This window comes from Papio anubis, chromosome 20 (assembly GCF_008728515.1).
Source record: "Papio anubis isolate 15944 chromosome 20, Panubis1.0, whole genome shotgun sequence".
Classification (NCBI taxonomy): domain Eukaryota; kingdom Metazoa; phylum Chordata; class Mammalia; order Primates; family Cercopithecidae; genus Papio; species Papio anubis.
Genome location: NC_044995.1, coordinates 46275606 through 46296117, shown reverse-complemented (window position 1 = coordinate 46296117; position 20512 = coordinate 46275606). Strand labels below are relative to the sequence as shown.

Sequence of the window (20512 nt, the reverse complement as noted above, 5' to 3'; positions counted from 1 at the left end):
GGCATGATCTTGGCTCATAGAAAACTCCACCTCCCAGGTTCAAGTGATTTTCCCGCCTTAGCCTCCAGAAAAGCTGGGATTACAGGCGCCCGCCACCATGCCCAGCTAATTTTTTTTTTTGTATTATTAACAGAAATGGGGTTTCACCATGTTGGCCAGGCTGGTCTTGAACTCCTGACCTCAGGTGATCCGCCCGCCTCGAACTCCTGACCTCAGGTAATCTGCTTGCCTCTGCCTCCCAAAATGCTGAAGTTACAGGTGTGAGCTACCGCGCCTAGCCTAGCTCCCTGATTTTAAATGCTAGCATGGAAAGAAAAAAAAAATGTATATATATATGTACATTTAAAAAAAATTTGTTTTGATGTGGAGATCTGTTTCTCTGTAGGCTGGAGTGCATGGTGTGATCTCGGCTCCCTGCAACCTCCGCCTCCAGTTCAAACTTAGTTCTCCTGCCTCAGCCTCCATGATGAGTAAGGTTGGCCTTGGTCTGCCAGCTAAATTTTTTTTTTTTTTTTTTTTTGGGAATGAGGAGTCTGGCTCCTACCCACAGCCAGGCTGGAGTGCAGTGGCCAGATCTCAGCTCACTGCAAGCTCCGCCTCCCAGGTTTATGCCATTCTCCTGCCTCAGCCTCCCGAGTAGCTGGGACTACAGGCACCCACCACCGCGCCCGGCTAGTTTTTTTTTTTTGTATTTTTTAGTAGAGACGGGGTTTCACCGTGTTAGCCAGGATGGTCTCGATCTCCTGACCTCGTGATCCACCTGTCTCGGCCTTCCAAAGTGCTGGGATTACAGGCTTGAGCCACCGCGCCCAGCCGCCTGGCTAATTTTTATATTTTTAGGAGAGACGGGGTTTCACCATGTTGGCCAGGCTGGTCTTGAACTCCTGACCTCAGGTGATCCGCCCGCCTCGGCCTCCCAAAGTGCTGAGATTACAGGCGTGAGCCACCGCACCCGGCCTAAATGCTAACATGAAAATATCTGAAAGCACCGTGCAGAACCCACAAACCACTCTGCGGCTTCCAGGGAGCATGCAAAGAGTCAAGCCGCGCGGCCAGGGCCCCGAGTCCTGCCAACCCCACGCCTCACCTCCCTGCTGCGTCTTGACCTGGATGGGGTCCGAGAGGGGCCCGTCGCCGACGGAGGTGAAGGCGAGCACCCGTACGGTGTAGGTCTCGTCCTCCAGCAAGCTGCCCACGGTGGTCAGCAGGCTGTCGTCCACGTTGTGCTTCTGCCAGTTGCCCACGGGGTGCTCCGGCTCCATGGTGTAGTACACACGGTAGCCACGAATCAGCCCGTTGGGCTCCACCGGCTCCTCCCACTGCACGATCATGGTAGTGGCGCTGAGCATCCGGGCTTGCACGTTTCGCGGCGCGCTGGCCGGGGCTTGCTCGCCCGTGCGGGTGACCACGGACTCGCTGGGGGGCCCCTGGCCGATGGAATTGACAGCTGACACCCAGATCTCGTACTCCGAGTTGGGGCTCAGGCCGCCAATGCTGTAGCGCGTGGTGGTAATGTCCTCTTTAATCTGATATGGCCCGTCCTGGCTCTTGGATTTATATTCGATGACGTAATAGGATACAGGGTCTGGGTTGCCCGAGTCCCACGTGATGGTGATGCTGGTGGCTGTGTTTTCGGTCACCACGGGAGTCCCGGGAGCTTTGGGAAGAGCTGTGGGCAGGAGGCAGCTGTGTCATGTGTTGGGCACATTGGTTGAGGACCTTGAAGGCTGTGTGACTTTCACCATTCAATTGCCTTCTCTGAACCTTGATTTGCCCAGCAGTAACCATGGGCCTCATGACCCCTGTCATCACCTATGTGGCAAATTATGGCCCAGGGGCCACCTAGTACCCATTTTCTTTCTTTCTTTTCTTTTCTTTTTCTTTTTTTTGACAGAGCAAGGCTCCATCAAAGGTTGCCTGGATCTCAGCTCACTGCAACCTCCACCTCCTGGGTTCAAGTGATTCTCCTACCTCAGCCTCCCCAGTAACTGGGATTACAGATGTCTGCCACCATGCCCAGGTAATTTTTTTTTTTTTTTTTTTTTGTATTTTTAGTAGACAGGGTTTCACCATGTCGGCCAGGCTGATCTCGAACTCCTGACCTCAGGTGATCTGCCTGGCTCGGCCTCCCAAAGTGCTGGGATTATAGGCGTGAGTCACTGCGCCCGGCCAGGATCATGTATAACCAATAAATACCTGTTCAAAGAACAACCGTTCCCTTCCTAGCCATGAATGACTGAAGCCAAAAAGGTAACTCAGAGGTGCTCCCACGCTGCCTCCCACCTGTGCCTGAAGTCAGGGATCAACTCCAGCCTGCCCCTCCACTTAGAAGCCCCATGGGCCCTGCTCACATTTCACCGTGATCTGAGCAACCGCCTCGATGACGCCCAGGCTGGACATGGCCACGCAGGTGTAGTTGGCCGAGTCCTTGACGTCTGTGAGTTCCAGCACGTTCCGGCCTACGGGCATGTCATCCTCGGGCGTCAGGTCCTCGGCCCCCTGCATCCACTTCACGTATGGCATGGGCGAGCCCACGGCCACACAGGTGATGTTCACGTTGCCCCCTGGCATGATCTCGTGGCTCACGGGCAGGATGGAGAAGCGCGGCGCCACGCGGCGGACTGGGGAGGGGGCGGCAGCGGCGACGGGAGGGAGGTGTGAGGTGGGGTGGGGGTGGGAGGGGAAGACAGGATGCGGAGGAGAAAAGAAAGAAAAGCAGGAAGGAAGAAAGAAAGAAGGAAAGAAAGAAAAAAAGGAAAAAAAAAGTGGAAAACCATTTAAATATAAACGGGGCTGGTTCTTTTCCCTCTGTTGATTTTTTTCCCCCCAAATGAAAACAAAACAAAAGAACCAAATTAAAAAACCAAATTCCAACACAAAGAAACCAAAACTTCAAAGGAAGGTACTTCACAAACAATATATAGAGAGATATATCAATATATAATAGACATGAAGCATTATCTCATAGCAACAGGGTTTCATAGACCAGGGTGGCTGGTCACAGCACAGATACGAACACAAAAATTTATCAGTGGTTTCTCATCTTTGCAGACAGAGGTGGCTTCAGGGGGCAGCCCCTCCGATCACTCCTGAATGGGGGCATCTCCTTTGGGGAGCGCTGGAAGATTCTGGCTGCGAGTGTCAGGATGTGGGTGGGTTAGGAGACGGGGCAACTTCCAACCCTCCCTGGTTCTCGGGATGTGGTGGTCACAGGACAGTTGTTGAGAGACCAGGAGACAGTAGGAGCCTGAGATTCTCAACCCCCCACTTCCCGGTGACTCGGGGCATTGCCCACTTACCCCCCTCCCACCGGGCCCTCCAGGAAAAGATGAGAAACTCTAATGAAATTTTTGTGGTTTTTGGGTATAGAAACCCTTCTAAAAGCTTCTGTCAGATCTGACAAGTTTCCATCAATAGATGCAGCTCTGAGTCACAAACATCATGCAAAATAGATTGAGAGAGAGAGAGAGAGAAAGAGAGAGAGAAAGACAGAGAAAGGAGGGAGGAACTGCAGGGGGATCTGGATCTTGGGGATCTCTAGTGCACACTTACGTGACACCAGAGAGAGGAGACGAATGAATGGGGAGAAAGAGAGAAGAGGAGAAAACAGGGACAGAGAGCGGGAGGGGCAGAGAAAGAAAGAAAGAGGGGGGGGGGCCCACTTCAATGCTGCATATTAATTCTAGCAGATGTGATCCAATGTGACATGCCACATTGTCACATCACAGCCCTGGCAGAATAATAAATAGGATATTCATAATAATAATAATAATAATAAACAAGGGAATGAACTTGAACGTTGAGAGAACAGGGACATGTTCTGTGCGTTTCTTAGCGGGGAAGTGGATGCAGCCTTCTCTCAGAGACCATGAAGGCAGCAGGATGCATTTCGGGGGCTCCGTTTTCGGAAGTCAGATGGGTTCCGGGGCAGCGGGAAGGGGAGGAGGCTAGCGGGCACCTGAACTTGCAAAGAGCATTGCTGCCCCAGAGGGGCTGTTTAACTGCTGTGGGAAGGACTCGGGTGAACCTAATAAATCCTTCTAGCGGGAAAAGGGGTTGTCCCTGGGTGACAGTCTCAGGTCCTAAAGAAGACACATGGGTGAATCCCCAGCTTTGGGTGGGTGAAGGAGTCTTGTTTCAACTGCACAGGTGACTGACTGGAGGCTCAGTTAGGATCCCCATCAACACCTGCCTCTGATTTTCATACAGGACTGGGGGGATGCAGCCTCGGGGGGTGGTCTCAGGGGGTCTGGTCTACGATGCTGAGGAGGGGGTTCAAGGGGATAAAGGTAGGCAGCCCCAACTCCCTCCCTTCCAGCCTCGGTTCCTAGCTGGAAATCCCAACCCCTGCCTTCCTGAATCTGGGCGGGAGGCAAAGAGAAGGGGGGACGTTGACAGGCGTGGGAGTGGGGTCTGGAAGCTGGCAGCCCTTCGGAAAAAGAAGCCCCGCGAAAAGTCCAGAGTCGCGCTGGAGACAGGATGGAGGGAGTGGAGGGTACTGCTCCCGGGGAGGAGTCGGGGCAGGGGGAGACAGAAGGGCCATGCACACAGAGTGGAGGTGAGGGGCGAGGTGCCGTGAGATGGGGGGGCAGGTGGCTTTCTGGTAGGGCTGGGTGGAGGGTGGGGGTGTGGGGGGAGAATGGGGTCCGGCCAGCCGGCGGACGCGGTCCAGGCCAGCCGCCGGCACCCACAGCGAGGCACAGGTAAGATGCCGAGGCTGAGTTGTCATGGAAACGGAACACAATGGAGAAATGAGCGTGGGGGGAGCTAATTATTCAAGGACAGAAAAAAAACGGCATCGACGTCCAAAACAAAACCAGGAAGAACAAATGAAATAACAAAGCAAAAGCAATTAAAAAAAAAAAAAAAGAGGAGAGAATCTAAAAAACAAACAAACAAAAAAACTCCCTCTGAAACAAAACACAACACCCAAAAGCAAGAAGAAGAAAAAAAAAAATCATGGAATGGGTGTGGGGCTGAAAATCGGGGTCTGAAAGGAGGAGGACTGTGGCTTCCCCAGGGAGACACCCTCCCCCTGGCAGAACACAGGATCCGGCCTCCCCACCCAGCACCCAAGAGCCTTGGCCAAGGGTTTGGGGTGGCCACAGGGGTGGGAGCCTCATGGACAAAAACCCTTCGGAACAAACCAACCCAGCCCAACTCAAGTCTCTCTCCCTAAAGCCCCTCTCAGCCCACTTCTCAACGGCACCCTGCCCCTCTTAGGGCTGAGCGAGTTGGAGGTCCCAAAGCTGAAATCACATAGCAAGGTGAACTCCTCAGGGTCTCAGAATCCCATAGTAAACCTCTCCAGGCAGAGGTGGAGGAGCTGATGTAGCTGAATGAGCCCAGGTGGCCTTGGGAAGATTCCCCCGTCCTCTTGGAGTCCCAGTTTCCTCATCTGTAAAATGGAGGGAATTGGGTATCCTGACGAGAAAGGCATTAACCTGACTGGGGCAGTGCCTGGCACAGCAGGTGCTAAATCTAGGCATGGAGCTGGTGAAGTTACCTTTCAGCCTCCCAGGTCCTGGCACGATCAAACAGCTTCTCTCTACCTTAAAGGAGTCCAGGGACGAATTATAAAAAGGAAATGGAGGCCAGGCGTGGTGGCTCATGCCTGTAATGTCAGCACTTTGGGAGGCCGAGGCGGGCGGATCTCCTGAGATCAAGAGTTGGAGACCAGCCTGGCCAACATGGCAAAATCTCATCTCTACTAAAAATACAAAAATTAGCCGGGCGTGGCGGTGGGTGCCTGTAGTCCCAGCTACTCTGGAAGCTGAGGCAGGAGAATTGCTTGAGCCCGGGAGGCAAAGGTTGCAGTGAGCCGAGATCGCGTCAGTGTACTCCAGCCCGGGTGACAGAGCAGGACTCCATCTCCAAATAAATAAATAAATAAATAAACAAACAAATAAATAAAGGAAATGGGAACAGTAAGAATTTCTACTGAATCCCCATCTTACTTTCTTCCTTCTAACAATTTTAAGAGGCAAACATCCTTATGCTCATTTTGCAGATGAGGCAACAGAGACTCAGAGAGGTGACAAGACTAGATGGAACTCACAGAAAGGAAGTAGTGTAGCCAGAACTCAAAGCCAGGCGAGCCTGGTTCCTGCCTCTCAGAGAAAACAAGGCTTTTCTCACCATGGTGAGTAACGAGGATTACAGCCAAGTATCAATTCTTGGCATCTGGCTCTTTCAAACTTGTGTGTCCTGACCCACTGCGGACACCAAAGAGGAAAAAAGTACCCATCGCCTATATCAAACTCCAGGTACTGGCCAGTAGCCACTGGTTGAATAACATCCACTAGCCATCATAATAAATGTCCAGAAGCCATCAGCAAAAGGCTCATACTCAAAGGAATTGTTGGAACATCAAAGGGAGTAAGATCTAGATTTAGGATCTAAAGGTTAAGTGCCAGGCCAATTTATCTCTTCTGTAAGGGTCGACATCTTATCCAAAAGACCCCGTTCCTGTTTGATCTAATCTTAAAATATCTCCCCGTAGGGATGTCATAATTTGCAAGGTACTTCTAACTTTTTTTTAGAAGTAGAGACAAGGGGATACCCGTTAAATATGTAGAAGCCTTGCAGTACTATAAATCAGTTAACTATAGAGTTCACTATATTTATATAGTTATTATATAACTATATATAAGGTTAACTATAAATCAGTTACATGTGGGAGGGCATTTATCAACAGCAGTAATTTTAGGGCTCACAATCCCCAACATGGCCAGCAACCATCAGTTAAATGGACCTGCCAACAAATTATCATGGCTTCTCTGACACCTAAGAAAATTGCCCACTTGCTTTCTCACCCACCTTATTTGTTTCAAAGGGTGCGCTCTAGGAAGAGGGCTGGTTTGCCACGAGTTTAAGGGAGGATCATGCCCATTGGCACTAGGTGGCTCAGATCTCCCACTCCCTGGGGGCCTGGTAAGGCCTCTGGGCATCCTCCCAGCTGGCAAGGGCGGGTGACTGACGCTGTGTTCTGCCCGGTTTGGTGCTGGCACCCACCCACGTCATCTTTCCACCCCCGGCTGCAAGCTTGAGGTGCAGGTTAGAAAGTAAGGTGGGCACGGAGCCCACGGGACGGAGAGGCCCCGCAGGATGGAGAGGCCCCGCGGGACCCCCGCCCCCAATTACCGACCTGAATGGAGGGTCCAGGCAGGTTATAAGGGGACCACACCAGCCTTGGTCCTCAGCACGCTCCAGCTGGCTCTGGTTTCCAGCTCTTCTCGTCACCGAGTAGCCGGGGGGTCCCAGCGGGGGGGACCCGCTTGGGCGAGGGAGACGGGAGGGGGGGCGGTGGGGGGGGGGGGGGGCGGGTTGGGGGGGGGGTGGTCGCTTCAAACCCCGATTCACATGGAAAAACAACTCAAAAACCGTCAAAGCAACCAGGAGACGACCCCTCCCCCAGGCAGGAAGAGGCAGAAACACAAAAAAAAAAGGGGGTTGGGAGTGGGGGGTGAGGGTAAAGGAGGGGGGAAGGAAACTCAAAAGTGAGGTGATCTGGTTGAAGCACTAGGTAAGGAACCCCGACAGTGTCAGACATCTCAACGATTCAGCAAGCCGCAGCTCCAAGGGGTGCGGGGACGGGGTGGGGGGCTCTGCTGGGCATTTTGGGGTGGGAGAAGGTTCTAGATACTTCTCCAAACTCCAAAATGAATATGCGGATGGAGAGGGCAGGGGAGAGATGCCAAGAAATTGTGCAGCCTCCGGGGGGTTTATTTAAGCTTAGATTACACCTGTCGGGGGGGAAGGGAGGGGTTGGAAACATTCCTAATTCCATAGCCCACTTCTTGTCCTCTCCTTTGAACTCCAGCCTGTGGCCCAAGGAGGGTAGGCACCGCCCCTCAGCCCACCTGCATATTTTCTGCTACCCTTCTCCATCATTTGGCTGTGCCTCCTTCCCTCCCTCCCGCCTCCCCGCTCCCACCGCCAGCTCCCTCCGCCATTGAGGTAACGTGCAAGGCCCGGAGGGACCTGGCTGGCACCGTGGCCCAAGGGCTGACCAGCGGCCTTGGCAAGTTGTTGGTATTTTGAGCTGGACGTTTGGATGCGCTCTAGATACTTTTTACATTTTGTTTTGTTTTTTTTTTTTTTTGGTGCCCGCTCTCTCTGTCTCTCGTGTCTTTTTGTTTTTCCCCCAGTTCTGGCCAATCCATGGACTTCCCTCACCACCCCCCACCTCGCTGCGGCCGCCGGAGACACAGGGCTTTCCAAATGACAAGGTGTAATCTAATATTCCCCTCACAAACCCCCTCCCCCAACAGAGGAAACAGCGAATGCAGAGGGTGTGAGGCAGGCAGCAGGCGAGAGGTGTTCAGAGCTCAGTGTTCCTGCAGAATGACCCCCTCCTCGCCGCCCGCCCTGCCCAAATGGAGGGAAGCCTACCTTCCCACCCTTGGAGTCCCCTCTCCCCCATGTGATGAGGGTGGGATGAGAAGGTCTGGGTCCTGATCTAACACTGCCTGCCCCTAGGATCAAGCCAGCGGCCTTGGGTAGGGAGGCGTGGCCAGGTATAGTAAGCACGAACTGGGGAGCTGGCCCACACACCCCAATGCGAGCCTTTCTGGGGATACAGGAGGTGAGGGGTGTTCCAGCCCAATATCTGTGTCTGTCCCTGTTTTGGGGGGCCAGGAGGTAAAGGGAACACCTGGGGTTCAAATCCATCAATTTTAGGGCTTGGGTATTGGAAATTTAATTTAAAAAACAATTTTTCCCCACAAATTTGTATACTATGGATTGATCTGAAAAAGCCTGGAGATGGGTCACAAATATTGAAAAAGAGGACCTGGAAATCGGGCAATCTAGGCCTGGCTGGTGTCACACATCAGGAACTGGTTTCTTAGCTCAGCACTTGAGACTCTGCGTTAAATTATGCCAGTCCCATTGGTCTCTTCCAAAACCTTGAAGATATCCTCAGTCCCTTCAAGGTAGAACATTCCTCAACTGGCAGGGTGCGGTGGCTCATGCCTGTAATCCCAGCACTTTGGGAGGCTGAGGTGGGTGAATCACCTGAGGTCAGGAGTTTGAGACCAGCCTGGCCAACATGGTGAAACCCATCTCTACTAAAAATACAAAAATTAGCCAAGTGTGGTGCTGGGCGCCTATAATTCCAGCTACTCAGGAGGCTGAGGCAAGAGAATCACTTGAACCCGGAAGGCGGAGGTTGCAGTGAGCCGAAATCGTGCCACTGTACTCCAGCCTGGGTGACAGAGTAAGACTCTGTCTTAAAAAAAAAAAAAAAAAGGCCGAGTGCAGTGGCTTACACCTATAATCTCAGCACTTTGGGAGGCCAAGGCAGGTAGATTACTTGAGGTAAGGAGAACAGCCTAGCCAATGTGGCAAAACCCTGTCTCTACTAAAAATACAAAAATTAGCCAGGCGTGGTGGCGGGCAACTGTAAACCCAGCTACTTGGGAGGCTAAGGCAGGAGAATCACTTGAACCCAGGAGGCGGACGTTGCAGTGAGCAGAGATTGCATCATTGCACTCAGCCTGAGCAACAAGAATGAAACTCCGTCTCCAAAAAAAGAAAAGAAAAGAAAAGAAAAAAAGAAGAAGAAAATTCCTCCTAATGTCTCCAGCTTGTTTCAAGTTCCCCTGGCATCAGAGGACCATTTACATGGGTCCTGTGCACCATGTTTCAATAATGCTATGTAGCTAGACCAGGTGGTAAAGACACTACCTTTAACCACTAACTCATACTCTAAAGGCTTAGAGTTTTAAAGAACCAGAAAAGAACATTCACAGTCAGGCAGAATATAATCTGATCATCTTCCCACCTTGTCAAAAGCCAGAGGAGGGAGAATTCAACTACAGCTGGGAGTGGAGCTGCCAGCTGTATGTTTTAAAAATGGACACAATTTTGACTTCAGCCCTTTGGATCCCAGAGATAAATTTTAGGAGGAGAAGGTCAAGTCTGAATATTTTACCCCCTGTTCCACCCAGAGTCAGCCAAAGCTGGAGATCTGTCAGTTTAAAAAATAAGTAAAAGATTAGAGGTTACATTTTTCCCCCTTTTTGCAATTAATTCCTGTGATGGGCTGCTCTGGCAACAATGTAAATACTTGTAGCTTTCAGAGCATGCCAGGTAGCTCATCTCTTCTGGTGGGCTGGTACTTATCTGCAAGGGTAGCCTTGCACTTAACATAGGCCTTTGTTGTCCCTTTCTGTGGCCACAGAACTTCCTAGGAAATGACAGTGGGGAAAATGAGAGCTATGGCTCTGGGGAGGCCGCTGATTTCATGGTGATGGGGTTGGAGCCAGGAGAAAATGAGATCATGAGATGAGCTCAGGAAAGCACTAGCGAAAAATGAGGTCTGAGCAAATGAATTAGCTTCTGCCCTACAATTATTTTTTAAAGTTTCCCATATGCCATCTTATTCAAACAGTGGACATGTGAAGTACATAACAGGGAAACTAAGACCCACGAAGAAGGGAAGTGACTTGCCCAGATCATTTGCTTGAATCCTTTATTTACAACAATCCTACTGGCAATGCTTGTTACATAGAGCACTTGACAAGCACTGAGTTCAATGAAATCCTTCCAACTAACCTGTGATCGAAGTTCATTTATGATCTCTACTGTTCAGATGAGGAAGTGGGGACTCCAAGTGGTCAAGTGACTAGTTCAAGGTCACATAGCCAGGGAGGGGCACAGACAAGACTGGAATCCAGGTCTGCCAGGGTCCAGAGCCTATGCTCTCATCACTTTCTGGGCTGTAGTGCCCAGAAAGTCCAAGTGATCTTCAGAGACCCTCTGTTCACTCAGTTCCAATGCACCAGGACCTAGCTTTGGTGAAGAGGCTGGGAGCCCCCTTTCTCCCATCGTTTGGCACTGCTCTGAGGGTCAGCCTGGCAGCTCTCATGCTGGGTTAACAAGGAGATCTTATTGCATCTAAAGTCCTCTTGCCAACTTGGTCCAGGATTTAATAATTGGCAAGTTTAGAGAAGGTGGGTGAGGGACAAGAGGGGGAAAAGGTGATTCCAAACTCTGGTTTCTGTCCTCAACATTGTCTAAATTGGGTAGTCAGCTGGGTTGGTGGTTAAAAATCTACATGGATATTTTATTGGGGGGTGTTTTTTATTCGGAGGTTGGAGTAAGACTCTCAAGGGCATGCCTTTTCTTGGGGAGGGGAGCAGAAGATGGGGGGGGTGTGCATCTCTGAAGATTTGCAAGAGTGAGAGACACACAGAGAGAAAGAGAGCTGAAAAAGAGAAAGAGAAGCAGAGGGAGAGTTGGGGAGGCAGAGAGAGCAGGGGAGAGGCTGTGTCCAAGGTTCCCCTGGGCTGTTTCCAGAATTCCACAGCTCTGATGCTCAGGTACTCAGAAAGTGACCATGCTGTGTTGCTGGACAAAAGACACCTGTGACTGGGCTCAGGGTCTGAGAGGGGATGGGGGAAGCAGCTAGTGCTGCCTGGGAGGCAGAAGCATAGTGTTCCAGGTCAGACAACTGGCCAAGTCTTTCTTCCAAAGTCTGTCAGGCTACATCTCCTAACGGGCACTTCTGGATTGGTACCCAGTCAGAATGCATGCAGTCATCACAGCAGCTGCCATTTCGAGTGCCGATTACATACCAAGTATGCACAGTCCTGTGAAGATGGTGCTGGTATTGCCCTCTCCCCTCATTTAAAACTGACCACAATCCATATTTGGATACGTCACTAAAATGAGTAAGAACTCAAAATGCTAGTGCACATTCAGCAGTACTTCAAATGCCTGGGTTTGGGCTTATTTGGGAGCGCAGAAGGCAGTCTCATTCTGAGGCAGAAGGATGGGAATACTTCGCCTGCTTAAGCTTCCTTCCAACATGGCTGCCTGGAGGCAGGGAGCTGAGTTACTACCTCTGGGGAAAGAGGGGCTGGCCAGTGAGGTCAGGAAATTTGGGCTGCTCTCTCCACATATCCCACCCATGTTCTGACCTCCTGCCATCTGTCTGTGCCACCTCCCTTGTGCCCTTGTGCCTAAGTGGTCACTTTCTGCCCTGGCATCCCAGCTGTGGGATCCCTTCTGCCCTCCTGGATGATAGCTGGGACAGGAACACTGGCTTTTAAATCACAATGCGTTTGGAGAACAACCACAGAACAGCTCAACCCAAGAAACCAAAACCAAAGAGCACAGAAACAAGACAGAACCAAAGACGAGTCACTTTGGGGGAGAAGAGGACCAGGGGAAGGGAATGGGAGGGGAAAAAAGAACCACTTGATTTTTCCCCCCAAAAACGAAACAAAACCAAAGAAAAAAAGAAAAAAGAAAAAAGAAATAAAAAGGAAAAAAGAAAACCAAAAGAGAAAAACGGAACGGAAGACGAGAAACACTCCAACAGAAGGCGCTGGGAATTCACCAAACCAAACCGACAAGAGAAGCATGCAGAGAAATTTTTACATTCTCCCAGCATGCATCAGGCCCAAGTTACCATGACGACGAGGAGTGCAAAAAACTTAGCAACAACATTACCAACGGATGCAGAGGCGACCATAATGCAAGCATCGCATGTGTGCGGCCGGCCCTAGGCCGGGCTGGGCGCGGCTGAGATTTTCGTGTCTTTCTGGGTTTTGCTCTCGCTTGGCGGTTTTTTTTTTTGTTTAGTTTGCTTTGTGCTTATGATTCATATTCCATCTTTTAAAATTGTTGTTCATTTTTCTATTTTTTTCGTGTGCGTGTCAGCGTGTGTCCGTGTGGTGTCTACATGTGTTTTGTGTGTGTGCGTGTCATTTTCAGAATGTAAAAATGTGGGTAAAGAAAGTAAAAAAGAAAAAAACACACCAACCTTCTCGAAGCTCTGAGGGATGTAAAGGGGGTTTGATGCGGAACACAATGACATGGGAAGAAGAGAAAAAATAGGGGAGATACAGAGAGTAAAAAGAGGACTTCCCAAGGCTAAAAGCTGCAATAGTTTGTTGTTTTTTTTTTCTTTAAACCAAAAAAAAAAATTAAAATTAAAAAATAAAAAGAACAGCAATGACCTTTTTGTCTTTTTTCCACTCTGCCCTTGACATATAAGATCTACATTTGCCTTTCTCCATTCTTTTCTAAACTTGATTCTGGAGCATCTAAGACCCAGGCAAAGATGGGGAAGTGGAACCTCACCCCCTCGACTGCCCCCAAGAGGATGGAGGCTCATGCTGGGGACCCCACCTCTGGGCGATGAGGACACAGAAGCCCCCCTCCCTTCTTGCACCCTCACTAAAGGCCCCACCCGGCTCCCTGCCCCATACCCACTGTCCACACTCTTTTGAGCCCTGCTGGATTTACAAACCCCCATCCCAGGTGTTGGCAGAGAAATAAGCAGGTTAGGTGAAGACCAGTCAGTTGGAGTCACGAACGCGTTACAACTCACCAGAGGTGCCGTGACAGCGGATCAGACGTGCCCCTACCCACCACCCGCCCACACACCCACATTCCCATCCCCTCCCCCTCCATGCGGCCTCCTCCTCACAGACAAAATGCAAAACCCCAGGTCCAGGACCAAGGAGTCACTTCAGGGCCAGCAGGTGCTGTGGATGGTGAGGACGAAGGTGGTGAGTGAGGGTCTGTGGGCGGGGGATGAGCCACATGGCCTCCTGGATGGAGAATGACTAGGGCTTGGCACTTCGCATGGGGGAAACTGAGGCCCAGAGAAGGATGTGATCGAGTCAATTATACAGCGCTAACTGGGGCAGCCCTGGGGATTGAATGGGGCCCTGGCATCCTGGCAGAAGCTGTTTCTACCACAAATCTGATCAGAAACAGCTACTAGGAGGTGAAAAAGGGAGGAGGAGGAGGAGGAGGAGGAGGAAGACTACAACTTCTGAAAAGACCCAAGAGCCAACACACGAGATAAGAGGAGGCCAACGGAGGAATCTGGGGGCAAGGGAGCCCCCTGGCACCTCTGAGGCAGCACCAAGGGACCCACAAGGAAGGAAGCTTCCTTGGGGCCGGGGAGTGGGGAGGTGCTGGGGCGAGGCCCCCACGCTGCTGGGCATGACTGAGTGGGAATTGGAAACCAAGAGCAACAAGCTTCGCTGGGTGCCGTGCCTGCCCCAGCTTGGTGCAACTACCGAGCCCCCCGGGTGCCTGTGCCCGCTGTGGCCCCAGCCTCCCAACGGCCTGGACTGTCCTTCTCCGAGAGTCATTAGGAAGAGACAGAAGGCACCGGGCTCTGGACCAGCCGGTGGGGGGCGGGGGGGCAGCCTCGAAGACCCCTCCCCAACTTCTAGATTGAGGGCCCTGGATTGGGGGGGCAGTGAAGCGGGGAGCTACGAGGCCACAAAGTTAGGAGAAGCAAAGCCAGCACACAGCACGGGAAGGCACGACACACCACAGAAGCCAACTCGGGTGGGCAGGCGGGTGGGGAGGGGTGGGGCAGAGGCCTGCAGGCTCCCCTGGCCCTGTAGGCCCAAGACTCACCCCCTCACCCTGCCCCACGCCTTCCTACCCCACCATCACTGCCTCCCCAGAGCCCTGCTGCCCACGGGGCATCTGTTGCAAGGCACGAGGAAGGGAATTTAAGCTGCCCCCATTCTACACTTAAGGAAACTGAGGCCCAGAGAGGGACGCCGCCTCGGCCAAGGTCCCACCGCGACCGGGGAGGGGCCTTCCTGCTTGGGTGTGCAGGGGACGGGGGAGCCCGGAGGCGGTGAGCCCGAGGAGGGAGGGGGATGGGACGGGGCGGGTCCCTGCCTTCGACCTGGACACGGCGTTCCCTACCTCGCACGTAGAGGTTGGCAGGTGAGGAGTAGCGCACACCGGCGCTGTTGGTGGCCACACACTCGTATTTGCCCTGGTCGGTTTCCTCACTGCTTTCAATCTGCAGGGCTCCTGTGGGAAGAAGGGAGAAAGCTTGGTCCGTTAGAGGGGGGCCCAGGAGTGAGCAGGGGAAAGCTGTCCCACCAGAGTGTTGTCCGGCCTGTCTCCTGTTCTGGCTGGGCCAGAGAGGCAGATAAGAGGTGAGAAGCCCCAGCTCGGCCAGGCCTTGTATGACCTCCACCCCCACATCTAGCCCCACCAGGGCCTGGACACACCAGATTCCCCAGCAAATTCTCCACTCGCAGTGGAAAAGCAGCTGGTCATGAGGCTGCTGCTTCATGACTGCCAAGTTGAATTACAAAGCTGGAGAAAAGTGTGGTTGAGAAAGCATTAAATGATGCTCTCCCGGCCAGAAGGAAAGAGTGGGTTGGCATTCACAACTCATAACCATCATTTGATAGATCCAAGGACCAAAGGGGGCCCACCACAAATCATGTGAAAATTCAGGGAGCTGGTGGTTGCTCTGTTTCATTAAGTGCCCATGAGTAAATGAACATGGGTCTGGGTTCCTCAATTGTGTTTGGAATCCTAGTCCTCAAAGTCCTCAACGCCCGTAAGTAAATGGAGACAGGGTTGTACTTCTTCAGGCGTGTTTGAAATTTCAGGATTAGGTTATACCCTGAGGTAGCTAAAGTAAAAAACGTTGAGGCTGGTGTGTATCAAGTATGTTTGAAATCAAAGCCATGGATCTGGATCCAAGCCTTCTGGCCTGAAGTTGATTGAAAAGAAGTCAGAATTTCCCCAAGTATTTTGAGTCGTCGAAGTAAAAGTCTGAATTTACCTGCTTGTATTTAAAATCACAGGCCTGAAGTCAATATCCTGGTGGCTCATGAGTAATTGAATGGACTTCGTCGAGTGTGTTTAAAATTATGGTCCTAGACCCAATTCTATGATGCTCATAGGTACACAAGGATTAGATTAAATTTTCAAACGTGTTTGAAATCAGGGGTCTGATTGAAAGCCTCTTATACTCACAAGTAAAGTTGAGGCTAAAATGCTCCAAGCCTGGATCAAAGAATTTGTTGGTCATGAGTAAATACAGATATAAAGAAGACGGCAATTTTTCAAATCACAGGCATATTTAAAATTTAAATATCACAGGCAAAAATCCAAGGTCTTGGTGTTCATGAGTAGATGAAAATAGAACTGATTTCCCCTCAATACATTTGAAATCACAGGCCCAAATCAAAGACTTCACTTCCAATGAACATATAAAAATGAATGAACCTTCTCAAGAATATCTGAAATCACAGGCCTTGATCAAACACTACTGTGCCCATGGGTAAATGAAAACGAGGCCAAGATTTCCCCAAAGATATCTGAAACCACATGCCTGAAACAAGTCCCTCATTTTCACAAGTAAATGAAGCCGAGTATGTCTTAAATTACAGGCCTTGATAAAAACTTGAGTGCCCAAAAATAAAAACTAAGGCAAAAGTTTCCCCACGTATGTTTGTAATCACAGGCCTGGACCAAAGTCCTTATTCTCATAAGTAAATAAAACTTAGTGTAACATATCTAAGTATGTTTGAATCACAGGCCTGGACCCAAGTGCCTGTAGACCATGAGTAAATGAAGATGAGTGAATACCCGCAAATGTGTTTGAATCACAGGCTTCAATCAGAGCCTACGGCACCAAGGATCCAAACATCCAGACTGAGTTTTCCAGTCTTGTTTGTGATTATCCCACAGAAATGACATGCACCCACAGATGGGGGGATTCTCTCTGGAGGTCATGGATAAAGACTCTGCCCCCATAGAACACTGCCTATTCTTCTTTGACTTCGAGGTTCTGGGAAGCAGGCAGTATCTCCATCACTAAGGAGGCCCAGAGAGGGTCAGGAGACTGCTCTAGGTCACACAGCATTTGTAGCAAAGGTAGGGTTGGACACTGATTCTTCCCCAGGGTTCCCACTCAGGCCTTCTCTTGGCTCTTCTCTGAGGTAGCAGTTGGGTGGGGGATAACGGATGGAGCAGACTGACCTGAGAGCGCGTGTCTCTACGTGTCCTTGGGTTAGACCCTCCAGATCAGAAAGAACTGTGGAGCTGGAAGGCCCACTTTGCTTTTTTTTTTTTTTCTTTTTTTGAGACAGAGTCTCTCTCTGTCACCCAGGCTGGAGTGCAATGGCGTGATCCTGGTGGCTCACTGCAACCTCTGCTTCCTGGGTTCAAGCGATTCTCCTGCCTCAGCCTCCCGAGTAGCTGGGATTACAGGCGCCCACCATCACGCCCAGCTAATTTTCGTGTTTTTAGTAGAGATGGGGTTTGACCATGCTGCCCAGGCTGGTCTTGAATTTCTGACCTCAGATGATTCACCTGCCTCGGCCTCCCACAGTGTTGGGATTACAGGCATGAGCCACTGCGCCCGGCCTGCACTGCTCATTTCAGAGGTGGCTAAACAACATGGGGCTCCCAGCACTCTGGGGGTCTTGCCAGATAGGGTCCTTCCCAGAGGGGGAGAGAGCCCCCTGGCCTTCCACAGTCAGGTGACCTGAGGAGTCACCTCGGCCACATTCAGGGCCCCCGGCCACAGACACAGACGCAGACGCAGAGACCAGACTAACACTGGGTGGAACGAGGGTGGTGGCAGGGTGGACACGCATGGAAGCGGGCCTGGGGACAGCCCCTGTGGAGCCTGAGGGGCTAAGTGGGCAGCGAGAGAGAGCGTGAGTGGCTGGGTGAGTGAGGAGCCTCTTACCTCGAATCGGAGTGCTTTCTGTAAGGGAAGCAGAGAGAACCAGGTGAATGTCACAAGGCGGTCGTGGGGGGCCAGGGGGCCCCAGGGAAGCTGGGCCGGGGCCATAAGCCAGGCCTCTGCACTCTGCCCCGGGGAGGGGATCGAGCCAGCCCTGGGCATATGGACCCTGCAGGCTTTGCTGATGAAGCTGGAAGAGGCCTCCTAAGAGCAGGGTGAGGTCTGAGGGCTTGTCAAAGCAGGAGGGCTTCCTGTAGGAGGCGGGAATCTCTGGGGGTGGAGGGATGGAGTCTAGAAGACTCTCTGGACGGGCTGAGGGGCGTCTGTATGCCCAGGGGAGGTCTGTCAGCCTGGGCCTTTGGTGGCCTTCCCTCTGGGCCAAGGGAGGGAGGTTCATGACCCCCGCCTTCCTTCTTTCCTTCTTAGGGAGCCCAGCAAGGGACTGTTTTCAAGTCCGGACTAGGAAGGGACAAGGAGCAACAGGAATTATCTTGTTAGAGACAGGGAGGTGGGTGGGGTTAGTGCCCCAGGGCCAGGCATTAATACAGCCAAGGAAGGGTGTCACAGACAGGCCAAGTAGGAGGGACGGGGAGAGGCCTGCAGCCTTCTTACCAAGAGGAAAAGAGGAAAGACCTGTTTATCTGGGCCTTGCGGGCAGGGACGGTTAACTGCAAAGCAGGAAAAGGTGGCTCAGGGCTGGAACGTTACCCCTCTGCTCATGATCCAGGGAGAAGTTTTGGGCTCCCTTCTCTCTGCTGCCGATGGCCGATAAGCTGATAACTTGGCCGGCTGGGGCCAAGAAGATCCTAAGACCTGGATCTGCCAGGAGTGGCCAGACATGTGAAAAAACAGCTCATTCTGCGTGGCCCAAACCCATTTTACAGATGGGCCAACTGAGGCTCAGAGGGGAATCTCTGAGGTCCCATCACGAGGCGGGGGTGGCCACTGACCCTAGCTCTCCGGCCTCCTGGGCTGAGGAGCTTCTGGCCTGAAGTTTTCGGGGTCCCTGTATTATCTTTCGAGGTATCCTCGTGAGGCCACTCTGCACCCTTTACCGGGGAGCAAATGGGAATTTGCCTAAAGTTACACCCTGGAGAACTGGAATCCGAGTCAGCAGAAATCCAGGCTGGCCTTTGCTAGGACATTGGGATGACGATGGTGGAAGCCAGGGTTATAGAAAGTCTTTTCAAGCCGGCCCAGTGGTGTAATCCTGGCACTTTGGGAAGCTGAGACAGGTGGATCACCTGAGGTCAGGAGTTTGAGACCAGCCTGGCCAACATGGTAAAACCCGGTCTCTACTAAAAATCCAAAAATTAGCTGGGTGTGGTGGCGGGTGCCTGTAATCCCTGCTGCTCAGGAGACTGAGGCAGAAGAATTGCCTGAACTGGGGAGGCGGAGACTTTAGTGAGCTGAGATGGTGCCATTGTACTCCAGCCTGGGTGACAGATTGAGACTGTCTCAAAAAAAAGAAGTCTTTTCAAGTTGGCCAAATCACTCAGGGCTATTCTATCAAGCGGAAACAATGTAGCTCTTAGACATTAAAAGGTGTTCCACTTCCCACCCGGAGAGAGATGAAAGGACTGATATCATAGACTGACATCAGTCACTCTCACTTTAGTATGAATTAGTCCCACAACTGACTTCAGGGGATTCAGGCTGAATGCTGAGAAAAGTGGATGAGTAGTGCCCAGTGGCAGCTATGCTGGAAAAATCTCCACCCCACGCCCAGCTCCAGCCCTCAAACTTCTGTAATTAAATCCTTTTCCAGCAGGGCTAAGGCCAAGAAAAAAGTGGGGGAGGACGAAGTTCCATGAGCCCGAGGATGCCTCTGAACCCCCCTCAGCCTCCACTCTGAGGTCTGCCTGGCCCCTTGTGGACTTGTCTCTTTTCCTCTTTTCCTTTGGGTTTTTTTCTCCGCTGCACACTAGTGCCCAGCTGGGGAGGGCTGAGGGGCTCGTTGGGGAGGAGGGAGAGGGCGTTAGTATAACATACCAGGCAGAGTGGGTCACAGTTACCATCACGGTGGCTGTTAGTTTGGTGAGGAGAAGGGGGCAGAAGGGGCACAAAGGGGATGGGGCGTTAGTTGTTGACGTGGTGATGAAATCAGACTTACCAAAGGTTTCTGAACGTTTACAACAGGAGGATAAGAAAAGAGAACAGGAAGTTAACAGGTGGTTAGGAAGAATCCTGTGTCCTCATCGAGGAGGTGAGGGCGGGGGAGGAGAGGGGACGCTCAGAATAATAATAATAATAATAATAATAATAATAATAACATTTCTTACGGTTCCTAAAGTGGTTTATGTTCACTAAGCACCTAGCAGGCGTTAGACATTCGATCCTGCAGAGGTCACCAGAACACAAGGAAATAGGCACGTTTTATGGGGAAACTGAGGCCACCGCTCCCCTGCTTGCAGAGGCCTCGGAGCTGCAAACATCCTCAGCCGGGCTGGGAGAGGGGGGGCAATTTGTCCCTGCAGTGTGAGGTCTGAGTCTCTCCAGGGAAGAGATTCTGGGCTCCATGTCTGAACTTTTTTGGGGCTTGGTTTTCACTAAGGAGGAGCAGAAAGCGGAGAACGGGTAGGTGGGCTCTTTGGTGGGGGGCAAGGATGGGCAGTGAGTGTGGGGCACTGGGGATGATTTGGGGAGGGACTGCTGCGAGGGGGGTACTCCGTGGCGGGGTCCTCGGAGGAAGGGGAGAGAGAAAGCAAAAGGAGGTGTGTGTGTGAAGGTGCAGGGTGATCTCAACAGTGACCTGAATGAAGGCAGGACGTCAAGCCCGGCACAACTGAAAACAGTAAATCCATGACACAGACACACATGCATGTGCAGCCACACGTGTGCTCTCCCAATGTATGGAGACACAGCTCCACCACGTGTGTCCCCACGCACAAGCACTAGGGAGGTGCAGGCTGAGAGGCACGTGCGCGGGTCACCGCCCTGTGTGCACAGGCACGGGAGTGACTGCAACGTGGGTGCACGTGTGGCCGAGATGCAGGCGGACACTTTGCTCCAGGTGGGGGAAGG

At 51.8% G+C, this 20512-nt stretch overlaps 1 protein-coding gene across 17 annotated transcripts in view; it reads right to left on the bottom strand.

The window, feature by feature from the left end:
* PTPRS (protein tyrosine phosphatase receptor type S) overlaps nucleotides 1-20512 on the bottom strand; it is a 138044-nt gene that overhangs the window by 37469 nt on the left and 80063 nt on the right. For 6 of the 17 annotated variants that reach the window (XM_031660089.1, XM_031660093.1, XM_031660091.1 and 3 more), the window contains exons 6-11: nucleotides 19602-19610; nucleotides 17492-17509; nucleotides 14695-14805; nucleotides 12776-12787; nucleotides 2352-2621; nucleotides 1088-1669 (exon numbers count right to left, since the gene is read on the bottom strand). In XM_031660089.1, coding sequence (XP_031515949.1) covers nucleotides 1088-1669; nucleotides 2352-2621; nucleotides 12776-12787; nucleotides 14695-14805; nucleotides 17492-17509; nucleotides 19602-19610 — 1002 coding nt within the window. Of the gene's footprint in view, nucleotides 1-1087; nucleotides 1670-2351; nucleotides 2622-7147; nucleotides 7267-12775; nucleotides 12788-14694; nucleotides 14806-17491; nucleotides 17510-19601; nucleotides 19611-20512 lie in introns of those variants that run through there. The other 11 variants (XM_003914711.5, XM_009193250.4, XM_031660092.1 and 8 more) reach the window with 4 other exon arrangements.